We start from the raw sequence: 14,563 nt of genomic DNA on the forward strand, positions 1-14,563 counted from the left end.
CATTATCACATGTCTGAACTTGCCGAGAGTGCGTAACATTGCGTAAGAGCACTCATGTGCGCTGTAGCCTTAGTACCAGTTTGCTCGATCGCAATCAAGGAGTCGTATTCGCATATCAAATTCTGTATCGTCAAAGTAAAATTGACCTGATGTGACTCGTGTTAGAGTCGCAAATCCTGTACTTCCGATATTTGTTTTAAACGTTCTGCCAAAATCCCGAGCTTAACAATTGTAGGCAATTTAGGACTTTAAAGTATACAAATAAGATTCATTTTACTCCGCTGTTCAAGTTTTATCATACTCGAAAACGACACCTCGATTGCTAGCGATCAAGAATTGTACTAAGGTAGTAAATAACACTTAAGCTAGCGAGACTAACAACTAAGCTCGTAGGACGACTTGATTTATCTTTGAATAAGAAAATGCAGTTTTGGTCAATAAATTCGATAAAATCATTGCAGGGATATACCTACAACTAATATAATTTTGCAAGCCACCTATCTCTACGAGGAAAAAAATAGGCATTAAGAAATAAAAATACAAATCGCAACTTTAAAGCTACGTGTACAGTTCGATGGATTGCTTCCTTAAATTATATAAAAGCCCTTTTGAATAATAAATCAAAAATCAAAAATCGAACAAGCTTGCATAATACACAAGCCTGCAGAATGCACAATAATCTTTATTTTCAATATTATGGCATAGTAGAATAAAACCAATCAAAAAATCTTAATCCAAAACTTTTGCAATAGTCCAAATTTTTTTATTTTTTTGTTACAGATTCAACGCCGTCGTACACAACTCTGCCCCATCAGCCCACGCTGCCCCAGCCCCCGCGGTACACGCCGCCCCTGTCGTCCACGCAGCTCCACTGGTACACGCTGCTCCCCTGGTACACTCAGCTCCAGTTATCCACGCAACCCCATATCTGACCCACCATTAAGTCAAAATAATTATGTTACTTGGTAAACTGTAATTTCCTATTAGAAATATATCGTTATTATTTATATTGAATGATTATTTTCATTTATAGCTTATCATTTTATTTATCCTGCATATGTGTGATGTTAGTTTTATTCAACCGAACACTGTAGTAAACCTTGAATCAAACCAACTATAGAAATCTAAAAGGATGTTATTCTTTGGGAGCGTTTGATAAAATATGAAAGTTTGATAAGTTTTATCAAATATCATTGCACTTATTTGAACACAACCTTGTGGGCTTCAGGACCTAATAGAAGCACCTGCCTAGAGAATTTTTTAAACATTATACATAGTTTTATTTTCATCAAATTTACTTTTAAGTCATATTAAGATGTTACAGATAAAAAAAATTACTTACGACACCACCACGGTCCGGTTGGTAGGTAATGTTATCAAACAACTGCTTAAAATAACTTACGTTTTCTTGAACTCTTATTATCTCCCTTGGTAGAAGCGAACAGTAAATAATAAACTAGATTTTATTATGCTTATACATATGTATTGATTGAAAAAAGTGTCATGCTTTTCGTAAATCATTGTTACACTTTAATAACCGAATACATTATACAACCTTATATGTTTGGAACGAATCACTTCGGGCTTTATTGATCTAGTATTGAAACAAACTTTATGTGATGCAACATTTCGTTCGTTACAATAAGATACCTAGATCAAAAGATAAACACATAGGATATTACAAAAGCACATGTTTCCATTATCGAAAACCATACCTAAATCTAGCGTGTTTCAACACAAAGATTCCCTATTGTTTTAGACTTGTATCTAACATAGCTTGCGTAACCTTACGGCAACACAAAAACGCTATTAAGACATAGACTACAGTTCTTAAGACTACAACAAATTGTTCCTAAATTCGTGTTAGAATTTTGATGCCTTATAAAAAATACAATCTAACAGAGTTACGAAGAGACTGAATTCCAATAACGGTCTAGTTTGAGTTGGACACCGCCTAGAAAGGGGTTCCGTGCTGCATTTTTTATATCCAAAATTTAGGACCGGCCTTCTTCCTCTAATGGTGTACGACTAATGGGCCTGGGTTAAATCCTAAGTCCGGAACAAAGTTGTGATAGTTTCTCTCCAGCAATTCCTATGAAAGCACGCTAAGAGCCAGTCCCGGTTTATATCAATAACAAGTGATAATAATAATGACCCACCACGATTGGGTTACCTTGGCTCTAATTTTATGAATGAAGGGACTATTGACCAGCAGTGGGGAAAGGTGCGGATAACAGGCAGTACCGATGTTATACTGGTCTTTAATTATTTTTTATACGCATTTATATTACAGCAAGATAGATTATTACGTAAAATTTAATATTACAATATTACACGAAAAACGGGAAAGTCCGTGGAGCAGTAAAGTATCCTTCAATTGTTTAATTTATTAATGCGATTTTTCAGATGCAGGTTTCCAATCCTTGCATTTCGTGTCCTGCGATTTTTTCTCGGTGCTGTTTATGATGCCTCCTGAGACGTTAGGCCCCAAGCAATTGAAAGACACGTGCGTGATTCTTTACGCGTTTCCCCTAAAATTTGGGGGAACCCTAAAATTTGAGCTGATATAAATATAGGTTTATGAGAACTCCAGTGGGTCGGGTGTTTTATGAAGTAGATATTAAAATCGACTTTAAACTTTTACATACAGTCACGCGATCAGCGATGGCGGTTTGGATACTTTTTGGATTACTACAATAGGTAATTTAAATAGTACAAAATGTTATTTTTTGGCCAAATTATAAAAACAGCAAGGTTTGTCTGTCCGTGTACTGTCATCTAAAGATCTTCTTAAGGGATTTTTATTTGGTTCAAATAACGAAGTAGCCTGATTCAATATTCCTATACAAGTTTAAAGGGTATATCAAGCGGCTTTGTTAAGCCTACAGCCCTAACTGCCCAACTCCCGTTTTTTTGGTAGGCTGATAACTAACCACGACCGAAGCTGACCAAAACCGCAAGAAAACAACAGCACCAGACAAATTGATTGCAATACCTGCGCCATTTACTCAGATAACCTTCTCTGTGCGTACAGATTCAGTCAGCACGCAAACCGGCGAAAACTGGCAAAACCGTTAAATTAATTAGAAAAAGCTGGTATTAGTAGATTCCAGTCAAAGTACTAAAGAAACGGTCCAAGTTATTTTGATAGTGATATAATGTTGCTCAAACTCTCAATAGGGCATAACTTCAAATTGGGCAGAAAAACTATTAGATTGACAATCCGACAAAGACTTGCCGCTAAGCTATTTAGCATTCCGTAAAGATGTCACATAAAAACCGATTAGAGGTTTGCGTTTAATATAACTGCCATACCCCCTTGCAGGTTACCGTTACAATCTAAGACTGCATTATCTTCATCTTACCACCAGGTGGGATTACACTCAAGGGAAGACTTTAGTGGAATAAAAAGAAAAGTTTTAGAGTACAATTTTAACTAGCTATTCAGAAACCGTTTTTATACCGATGATACCCCACTAATGATACCACAAAGTTATCCTTTCACTTTAAACGGTTAAAATTCCTAATTATAATAGCATTTGTTTTAACAATTAATATAGCACATATCCAAACTTTAATTGTAGCTGGAATTACCTTAGCGTCCAATGGTCATTGTATATGCGGATTCCTCACGTCAGGCATTTACACGTAATAATGTTATTATTCGATGTGAACATATCTACGTAAAAAAAAAAAGTCCAAACTATCTCGATTTATGAAATATACTCGGTTTAAAAAACTGACTAGAAATAAGGTTGGATTTTTAAGAATTCGTCCAGGATGAGTAATAAAGAGGAGTTCTATTTTCGCCTTCTAATTACTTTATATATTTCACTTGAATTAATTAAAATTTCAATTGAAGTAGGTTATAATAATCAGACAGAAATTTTTTTTTTAGGATTTACCATAACTCTATCGGGATAGCGATACGTTTTACAGACAAGCATAGGTAAATAAATATTTTACTGTAAATAAATTTCATCTAACTAGTGCTGTGTAGTGCAAAAAATACTAATATTAATTATAAAATACGAATATGAGTTTGTTTGTTTTTTTACGCTTTCACCTACCACTTAACTACCACGCCTTAATTAACTACACAACCGATAATGATGAAATTTGGCTTACTCGTTGTCGGGGGCACAGAAATGCATCATCCAGAACAAAGTACCTACTATTCACATGGAATGGAAAATTCAAATTGAAAATTCATTTATTTCAAGTAGGCCTAGATTATAAGCACTTTTAACAACAGCAAGTCAGTCTGTTTGTAGTGACTCTACCACCGGTTTAGAAGGCAGATTCTACTGGGAAGAGACGGCAAGAATCTCAGCAGATGGCTCTTTTTCAATCATTTTACAGTTTAACCATCTTTAGACTTTTTTTATCTTGTGACAGATAACAATGTAAAGTAACTAAAATAGAAAGACCTGAATTGATTGACAATAATTAATAAATATGTTAGTCACAATATCTATGCTGAACAAAATTGAAATCTGTGGTTTCTTTGTAATACCACAGATTTCAACTACTACCATCGTGGTTTATTAGAAATATTCTAATAAAAATATTTTTTATGTTCATCATCGTCATCATCACTTCAACCGAGAAGTCCACTGCTGGACATAGGTCTTTTGTAGAGAGTTCCAAAAATCCACGGTCCTTGGCCGCTTTTTTCCAGCGGCTCCCTGCGACTCGTTTGATGTCGTCTGTCTACCTCGTTGGGGGCCGACCAACACTGCGTTTTCCTGTGCTGGGTCGCCATTCCAGCACTTTGGAACCCTAACGTCCATCGATTCTCCGTGCTACGTTTAATACATATAATCATTGGTTTATGGTTTTAACCACCAAGATGGTCAACAACTATTTGGTCAGCAACTTGAGTTAATAAAAAAAATAATGAGTGTTTTTGTGACTACGAAGAGCTTGTTTACAAGATTAGAATTTAAAGCTGAGGTATGGAAATATGTTGCAAACACTCATATTTTCGAACTCGAGGCAAGGTTTAATACAATTTTCCTCGCCGTTAATCAAGGTCGTCACACCATCATTATATTGTCTTTTAGGTTATCACGTCGCTCTAACATCAACGCTCTAATTCTCCGCATCTTGTGTGTAATTCACATAAAACAATTTTCAGAGATAATGTTTATACAGGCTTTTTGGTCTGGTTAATATGGTAAAGACTTATAAATGTCGCTCTGCTAAATTAAAACGATTCAACTTATACCTCGTGATTCTCAGCAAAAATCAAACTTGGATGATTCTGAAGCAAATAAATATACTCATCAGGTATTTTGTAGCGAACTTCTTATTCCATGATCTGGTGTCCCCGAGACTTGATAGCTTGTAAGCTAGCCACCCATAGTCCCCTCTAGTGGGGACCTAAATTTATTTTCTGCGAGTCTGAAAACTTTGAGAGATTAGGGCGGAGAAAGATTCCAACAGGCTATTTATTTCACAGATGGCGCTATAGGGGCCTATGTAATTCAAAGACTACTGCTGGACAGTAAAAAAGAAACAACCAGAAGCTAGAAAATCCTAAATCGGATGTTCTAGTTATGATTTATCTTTAGTTGGTCCTTATATTTTGAAATATTGGAATTACATCAGTAAGTAGCTACATTACTATTCCCGACTCATCATCACATCAACCGATAGACGTCCACTGCTGGACATAGGTCTTTTGTAGGGAGTTCCAAGTTCCACGATTCTGAGCCGCTTGGATCCAACGGTTACCTGCGACGCGCTTAATGTCGTCTGTCCACCTCGTTGGGGGTCGACCAACGCTGCGCTTACCAGTACGGGGCTGCCATTCCAGCACCTTGGGACCCCAACGTCCATCCTTTCTCCGAACTATGTGCCCGGCCCATTGCCACTTAAGCTTCGCGACTCGTTGAGCTATGTCGGTAACTTTGGTTCTTCTACGAATCTCCACATTTCTGATTCGATCGCGTAGAGATACTCCGAGCATAGCTCTCTCCATCGCCCGCTGAGTGACTCTAAGCCTTCTTATGAGGCCCATAGTTAACGACCCATGTTTCAGAGCCATAGGTCATCACTGGCAACACGCACTGTTCGAAGACTTTCGCGACTAGAAGGTTATTTTTACTTGCCTATTTTTAATAACAGTCTCACAATAATTAAATAATATACCTAAGTGTAGTACGCGTGGCATCATGACACAGTTCAAATTTTTTTGCCCAGTCAATCAGAGTATACCTGTCTCCATCGCCAGCTGAGTGACTCTGAGCCTGTGAAACATTTATTTAACCAGTGAATAGTATGAACATAGATCAGGTTATTTATCGGTTATAAATAAGAATGAATTATGATGATTTCAAATATTAATATATTGTTATTTTTTTATTCCATTACAAATTATCAAAATTAAGCTTAATTTGCTATACTCCGCGAAAATAGCAAATTAAGCTTAATTTTGATAATATATCATGGATTTCCGCAAAGTAACGCCTGCTTCTATCCAACATCCATTACAAATTACTAACCCTTGATTGCAATTTTATCAGGTGGTATGGATATGGTATAATGCAGAAAAAGATGTACGTAAGCCATGCCAGCTAATCTGTTAGGGCTTAGTCATTTATACCTATAGCCCTAATTAGTTTACGCAGCATCACACCGCAAAGCTTAGCTGCACTTTTCTGGTAAGGTGATAACTAGCCAAGGCGGCACCTCCAACTAGACTAGAACAGATAAAATTCAGAAATTCATAAATTCTGGGTGGTGAACTCGAACCTCCCACTAATAAGACTTCAGTGCGGCGCTCATCTTTGTGCCAAAGCGGTTGATGTCTTATCTATGGCTAATGATTATCTTCAAATCGTTGAAGTAGTGCTAAGAATGCTATCAGAAATCAGTATCCATCTATAATATAAGATAATAGGATCACCAACTAAACCGACCACAGAAACGAATAAACTACTCTAGATGATATCAAATGTCGCTGTCGCCATTTCAAGAAACGAAACACACTGCGGATTTAAATTTCACGGCTGGCCTTAGACAGAATTTCTTAATTACTTTTCATGATTGGGTTTCAAAGCAACACGTATCACTGAACACATGCAATAGTGTCCTTATTCATTTCACTAACTGACTGATTGAATATCGGATTTCCTATTTCCAGATTCGTAAAACATCACGAACTGTTATGACGACACAATATCAAATTATGTGGTGCTTATGAAATTGTAACCAGCTTTTACAATTTCATAAGCTCTTTATGAAATTTGCCATACATGTAACCTGCATCCTGGAAAGATGTAATCCGCATCTTGGCTAATCTTGGTTAAATTTTACACAAAAATACATCTTAGAAACACCCATAGGATACGTTACCTTGGGGTATTTTTAAATACCCAAAATAAAATCGGACGAAGTCGTGGGCATGTATTATTTTATTTTTAACGATTGGAAATCATGATAAATTGTTCTCACTTTACCTTTTCAACTATTTATTTTATTTTACTGAGATAACTTGCATGCTAGATATAATATATGAGTCTTACGGGACCACATCCCGCAATGTGCGTTTTTACGTAAGTATATGTTTTGCCTGATATATTTGGACAGCAGGATACTGATCAATAAAGCTTAGTCGGATATTTTATTTGAGTTTTATATGTTTTTGTGGTGGTTAATCATTTATTTCACCAACGTTACCTGCAGAATAAATGAAGTGCATTCATGAGGCCTTCTTCAATGCTCTATGCTGATTGGTATATTTAATTATGGGGTACATCCTCATCATTGTCATCATCATCAGCCAATTTGTGTCCATTGCAGTACATAGGCCTCCGTCAAGCAGCGCCAACTTTCTCTATTTTCGGCTTTCCTCATCCCGACGATGCCTGCCACTTTTCTGCCACTTTTCTGGAGGTCTGCGCTCCATCTAAGTAAAGGCGCCCGACCCTCCATTTGCCGACACGCGGTCTCCACTCTAGGACTTTTCGACCTATGGGATACAGCTAGTTTATAAACATAATGAGTTGTAAAAAATATCCCCATTCATGATCATTACCAACGGGCACGGGTCTCCTCCCACAATGAGAAGGGGTTAAGGCTGTAATCCACCACGCTGACCCAGTGCTGTTTGGTAGGAAAAATATCCCCATTAATCAGAGATTATTATTTATCAAAGCATGTACAGTGAATAAAACATATTTGACCCTAAGTGAAAACAGTCGTAAAACGTGCTTGAGATAAGTAGTGATGAGCATATTTAATGTTCTTTATAAGGCAATGGACAGATATAAAGATGCAATAAAGATATGAATCGGAAACATGTTCTACCTCATTTCCTCTTTAAAGCTCTGACATAGTAAATACTTAATTTAAAAATCCCAAAGTAATCTCTCATACAACAATAGTTGGATATAAATATTGATTTAGACCAAAGGAAACAGCATAATATTCACGAGGACAAAAAGTTATCTTTAAAAATTATATATCTTCCAGGTATCTCGCTTTCAAGGAAGAATTCAACTTAAAAACCGCAATAGATATTGAGCCATTACTGCTGAGCTCATACACAAAAACATTAAAAAAACCGAAAATTTAAAAAATAGAATTTGTTATTTTCGGTTACGCTAAAACTTATATTATAACTACGAACCACTAACGATTTTAATCTATGATAAATAAAATAATTTCTTTAATTTAATAGTCGTACACTTAAAATAAATAAATAATTTCATCGTTATCACTCTTAGCTTCTTAATGCCACTGTTGGAAACAGGCCTCCTCATTCATAGGTAATAAAAAATTGGAAAAAACTTAGGATATCAAAACATGCCACTTAACCGACGAAGCAGTCAGAAAAATTATTTTATCGAAGATATAGCAGATTATGAACACCGTTTTTTTTCTAATAACAAACGAAAAGCATCTGTTTCATCATCATCATTATATGATTATGATGAAACAGCCATCAGCCTCATTACCAGCCCACTACACGGTCTCCTTCCACAATGGTTAGGCCGTAGACCACCATGCTGGCCCACTGTGGATTGGTGGACTAGCTTATGGTCATCTACGTTTTTTTTTAATTTACTTTTTACTTGAGTATTATCTTATTATTTTGATACAATTAGTTAGAGCTTATTACAGGAATAAGGGAATACGATATGAACAATTTAAATTCTCGAAATCTCTTTATTTCTGATTTGATCACGTAGAGACAGATACTCCTAACATAGCTCTTTCCATCCTTAGTCAACATCCTTAGTCTTTTAGTATTCTAGTTCCGAAATTGCTACTAAGTTTCTCTCTCAAAGAAAAGAGACATTACTGGTTAGTCCCACCAGGCTGTACCAATGTACAACGGTATAATATGAAGATACTACAGAAAGTGTAGAAATAACAATATTTAAACACCGGGTATTTAGAAATGGGAATTTCTTGACCAATTCACCGTACTTCTTAACCATAGTCCAACGTGCAAACCCGTAGACTTACTAAGCACTTCTCCTACCTATTCTTAATTTTTTTTTAAATTTTATTCCAAAGTAGTCCTGAGCTTATTAGAAAAGGTTTTAGAATATAGGCCTACGCGGCTCCAGTACTTGCTGGTGGGCTTTAACGATTAAGTTCATAAATAAGTGATATAAAACGCGACCGACGGCTTAACGTGCTCTCCAAGGGACGATAGTTAATCCCAGAAAACCCCAATATCTAAAAAGAATCGGCCTGACCCGGGATTCGAACCCAGGACCATGTTATCCGAGGTTATACATGCTGACCACTAGACCAACGATGTAGCTACATATAATATGTAGTAGACATATTGTGTCGCACATTCTAAAACGATCTTCATTAGCGAGATTACCCTATTTCTCTATCACCAATTGTTTCAAGACACACATGATTTATTCACCTTGAACTGCGTGAAGTGCTACATAATTTTACGTAATTGCTATATTATTATCAAACTACCGTTTCTTGCGTAGACGCCGCGTACGACTTTGCATCTCGCTGGTTAAACTAATATAAAAGTCGGTGGTTCCAGCAGTTTGTATCAGTTGTGTGTGGTCGGTGAAACGAAGTAAACCTTACACAAAGCAATGATTGCTAAAGTAAGTTTCTGTGATTCTATCCCGTTGCGGAGTATAGTGAAAGGATCAGACGCGAAGCGTTATTTAATACGATAGATTCCTTGTGCTCGGTCGAATTTGTCGGCAGTTTTAACTGACGCTGCGTTTAAAATATCCCAGATTTTATATTCCACTATTTTCTATCAAAATGTGGCTATTTAAGACATCTTGTGTTAACTGCAAATTATAATTATGGTAGGAAAATCCATTACTGTCATCCTTTTATCAAGATAAATTAAACTAGCTTTATTTTTTTTAGACCCTCGCGAATCCATTTTTTTTAAAGTATCGTTGACAACAATCTCAAATAATTCTATTAAAATAAAAATATTATAATTATTATTATCATTTCTAAAAAAATAAAAACTTTTGAAAAAATGGTATGGTCAACAGCACAAAGCTAGGCCAAATATAGTTTATTCGAGTTTCTAGTAGGTCTAGCATCAAATAAATATACTTTTCATAAACCTAACCCCTAAATAAATTTATTAGTCAAAAAAATTTTCTAAAATATTTATTTTATAATAAAAAGGAAAATAATTGGCAATAGGAAGAGTCTATCAACCCTGCTTTACAATGAGTTGGAGAGCTAAGACATGTTAAGACCATAAAATTATTACCTATGAACATTTTATACGTGCCTATTTAAATGCAGAAAATCTTATTTAACTGTTCTTTTTCTTTGTTATCCAGGCTGCAGTAGTCCTGTCCCTGGTGGCGCTGGCAACCGCCGGTGTGGTGCAGTTATCGCACGGATACGGTGGTGGAGAAGCTTACGGCCACGAAGCAGTAGCGTACGCTCCGGTAGCCCAGCTTGCCCACTACGAGGCGCAGGACGAACACGTCGACTATCACGTAAGTTATTACTACACGTAATCACACTCAATCATGATCACCAATCGTCATCATCATAAATCACTATCATACCCTCTATGTAGTATGCAGATAATATAAAATGAAGAAATCTCTAGCTCGTACTGGAGATTTTCTTCATTTTATATCATCTGTATACCCTGTGCATACTTTCTATGCACGCCACTGGTCACAGGTCTCCATCATGAGATAATGGGTTATAAAGTTTCCATAAACCACGCAGTTTTACCTAACGATTATTATCAGATCTCCGGGTGTCACACAGTAAGAATAATGACCAATTTTAAACCTCCGGAATCCACCATACTGTCATCACGTGGCAGCAACATCGAAAACTTCTGAGACCATAAAGAAGACCGGAGATTTTTGACACCGTTTTTAATAAGTTAAATGGAAAACTGTGTCAAACACGCACACCATTAGGTTTCTAATATGCAAAATTTACGGATTTAAAACAGATTTGAGTAATACCTTGATATTCTCTTTTTAATCTAAGAGTATGTTGCTTTAGTAACCTAAAGATACACACTAACTGCTAATAAAACAAGAGCAACGATTTCTCTTTATTTAATTCCCCAAGAAAAAAGGATACATTTGTAACAAATGCAAGTGGACCGTTAACGAAAAGAGATTACCATCTTTGTACGTATTATAAAGCCCGACAAAACAATTTTCATTAAACGTGAAAACAGAAATTGCATACATAATTTGTAGAGAGTAGAGTTTAATTTATGCCAAAACGTAACCGCTTTTGCAATACTCGCGCATATTAAAATTTCCTTGCAATTAAAATCGCTATGCGTAAACAAATATTTGCTTATAATAGTGCACCAGTTCGATCCCATAGGCGATGCTGTAACACAATTGTATCGTACTAATTGATAGCTTGCATAATGTTCAAGTGTTGCCTTTACCGATTGTTTCCGGGATACGGTATCTGTGAAACAATCCAGCTTTACTGTTATTACATCATGACAGTTCACACTAAATAGGTCCTAACTATAAATACGAACTATCAGCACCAGTAACGTAATCACGCGAACGGCTCCTCTGAATTACAGTAATTAGAAGCGTTCGTGTTTAGTTTTTTTAAGTAATAAAATGTAACGGAACGAAGCTAGTTTTTCGGCACTGAATTAAATATGCGAATATGATTTCATTAGTGGTTTATGATTAGCTACGTGAATACTGTAATAGGCAACTAATAATAATGAAACATTATACATAGGGACCAAAATCTAATAGCACATTGTACCTCCAAATACTTGCAGCGATTGCGCAGTCTGTTATCTTTTCGAACGAACTCTTTATCGTAAACTTGCTTTTTAATCCAATACACATGACTGCTTTCATGTAGCACATTAATTGAACACGCTTTTCCGTTCACTTACACTTTAATCGACGGTTAAATTGAGATTTATCTGTTGTAATAAAAATGTTGAGTGTGAATACGATTCTAGTGAGTCGATAAGAAACGCAGTTGCTGAACAATCAAAGTTGATCACTTTCGATAATCAACTATAGCACTTACTTAAAAAGCCTTTCCAATTGTGTCTTAGTAGGTCATAGCTGGTAGGTAATCTCGATCTGATTTGGTCGGATACTTGTTAACATTGTCATAGTCATAGCGAGTGTAATACGCTATAATCTGGTTGCATAACAGCATCCCGTCGTGACTGAAGGGCCGATAAGAGCTCGTTTCCCAGGATATTGTGAAATGGCGGCAACGGTTAGAGGACATAATGACTGTCATGATGCATTCGCGAAATAGTCTGTTTGCATAAACCAACGCGTGCTCTCACGCTCGACTTAATAGCAGATGTGGATTGTTACAGCCGACCCAAATTCAATTGCGTAAATCGTACCTACTGCTGTTAATAGAAATATTTTGATTGCCATTAAGATTACGAAGTGTAAATTAGCCTCGTCTGATTCATCACAATGTAAACTAGAATTAAGGTGTTTTGTTAGAGGTACTTGATCAAATCTTTAAATGCATACAATTATATTTAATTCCATGAACTTTATACTATTTTTAAACGTAAAAAAGCGGCTTTAATTGTACAATCTTATATCACGATAAAAAATATGTCTCTATAATCGCTAAAAGATTTTTTTGAATCTGGCAAACTTAATAAACTCTTCAATTCTTCTTTCTTTACTATTTCATTTAAAAGGCTCTTAACAAAAACCTCCACTCATATATAAAAGAAAATCATTGTGAAAATGTATTTCTTTATAGATCTTTAATAAATAATGAATAATTGATGGAAGGGTCGGTTATTACTTTTTATTGTTTACCAACTTATTATTATTTTCCATCAGTGTAAACCAAGAATATTTTAAGAAAATAACACCTTAGCACATTTATTTAGTAACATAGATTATAAAATTAACATGAAAATGGACAGGACATGCACTAGGACAACTTACCTCAAAAGAGATTTCTTCCAGAAGTATATTATCTAATTAAAAAATTACTTTACAGGCTCATCCCAAATATGACTACTCTTACTCCGTCTCTGACCCTCACACCGGTGACCACAAAGAGCAGCACGAAGCCCGCGACGGTGACGTAGTCAAGGGTGAATACTCCCTCCTCCAACCTGACGGTTCCTTCCGCAAAGTCACCTACACCGCTGATGACCACAATGGGTAATTATGAATATCTTTGAATAACGATGTGAAGTATTTTGACCGAAGATGTATTAACTTAATGACATTAGCTTAAATATTCCAATTACAAAAATATGAGGGTGATCCTCATCCATTGAAAATAGCATTATGTTTTGTATGGAAGGCGTGCTGCCAAGTGATTTTATTTTCCGGCACAACGCCTCCTAGAATTTGGAGTACGTGCTCAGAGAAGTGCTATACCCTTTTCACTACTAACTCTCATTTATTAATTATGATAACAATAAAATGATGACTTTTAAACCAATAAGTAAGTAATAATGGTTTCCTTGTTTTGCAGTTTCAACGCGGTCGTCCACAACACAGCCCCCGTGCACCCTGAATTCCACCACTAATCTTTATCGGCCCATGGCCACTCTCATGTGATATTACTGTACCTTTATACTATAGATAGTCTTTAGTCGACAACGAACTATTAATGTAAGACTGCGGCGAAAATAAACTTTTCGAAAACCTAATTTTAATCTTTTTTTTTGAGATACTTAAATGTCAACCAACATTTTAGTTACTGTAGTACACCTACAATATAATTGCACAGTTTATAATCATCATTCATAATATTGACCCAATACTGGATAGAGGCATGTCTCATTAACAGAGAGGGATCTAGAGTGTAGAAACGCCATGCTTCTATCATGTGGATTAGCGAGATTAGTTAAGAAACTCCAACTCTGTTATTATAATGCTTTGATGGTAATAGGCTATTACCAGCACTGTAAACGTGTTCTCCAAAACATAGAGGAGAGGTAAAAACCTACTCTCCATCGTTGAAAACCTAACTACCCTATTTGCTGACTCTATTCAACTTTGTGCAACTATTGGCCGGTATTCATTGTCACTTTTAATATTTTTTGTCTATATTATTTGGATTAACTTAGTCA

At 36.0% G+C, this 14,563-nt stretch overlaps 2 protein-coding genes across 2 annotated transcripts in view; both read left to right on the plus strand.

The window, feature by feature from the left end:
* The window catches only part of LOC120625560, a 53,135-nt gene extending 52,192 nt beyond the window's left edge, over positions 1 to 943 (plus strand). Inside the window, exon 12 of the mRNA XM_039892615.1 lies at positions 781 to 943. Coding sequence (XP_039748549.1) covers positions 781 to 943 — 163 coding nt within the window. The remainder of the gene's footprint in view (positions 1 to 780) is intronic.
* A 9,108-nt stretch (positions 944 to 10,051) lies between these two features.
* On the plus strand, positions 10,052 to 14,108 carry LOC120625570 (cuticle protein 19-like). Its single transcript, XM_039892625.1, has 4 exons — positions 10,052 to 10,097; positions 10,809 to 10,970; positions 13,477 to 13,643; positions 13,963 to 14,108. Exons 1-4 carry the CDS (start codon positions 10,086 to 10,088, stop codon positions 14,015 to 14,017), a joined length of 396 nt encoding a protein of 131 aa, XP_039748559.1. The 5' UTR covers positions 10,052 to 10,085; the 3' UTR covers positions 14,018 to 14,108.
* The last annotated feature ends 455 nt before the right edge of the window (positions 14,109 to 14,563 follow it).

Source organism: Pararge aegeria, chromosome 8, assembly GCF_905163445.1.
Source record: "Pararge aegeria chromosome 8, ilParAegt1.1, whole genome shotgun sequence".
Classification (NCBI taxonomy): domain Eukaryota; kingdom Metazoa; phylum Arthropoda; class Insecta; order Lepidoptera; family Nymphalidae; genus Pararge; species Pararge aegeria.

Bases quoted from the DNA above. Each gene is read 5' to 3' on its own strand.
- LOC120625570 (XM_039892625.1), top strand. The intron at 10,971-13,476 runs GTAAGTTATTAC...ATTACTTTACAG, and splicing joins ACGAACACGTCGACTATCAC to GCTCATCCCAAATATGACTA. The intron at 13,644-13,962 runs GTAATTATGAAT...CTTGTTTTGCAG, and splicing joins ACCGCTGATGACCACAATGG to TTTCAACGCGGTCGTCCACA.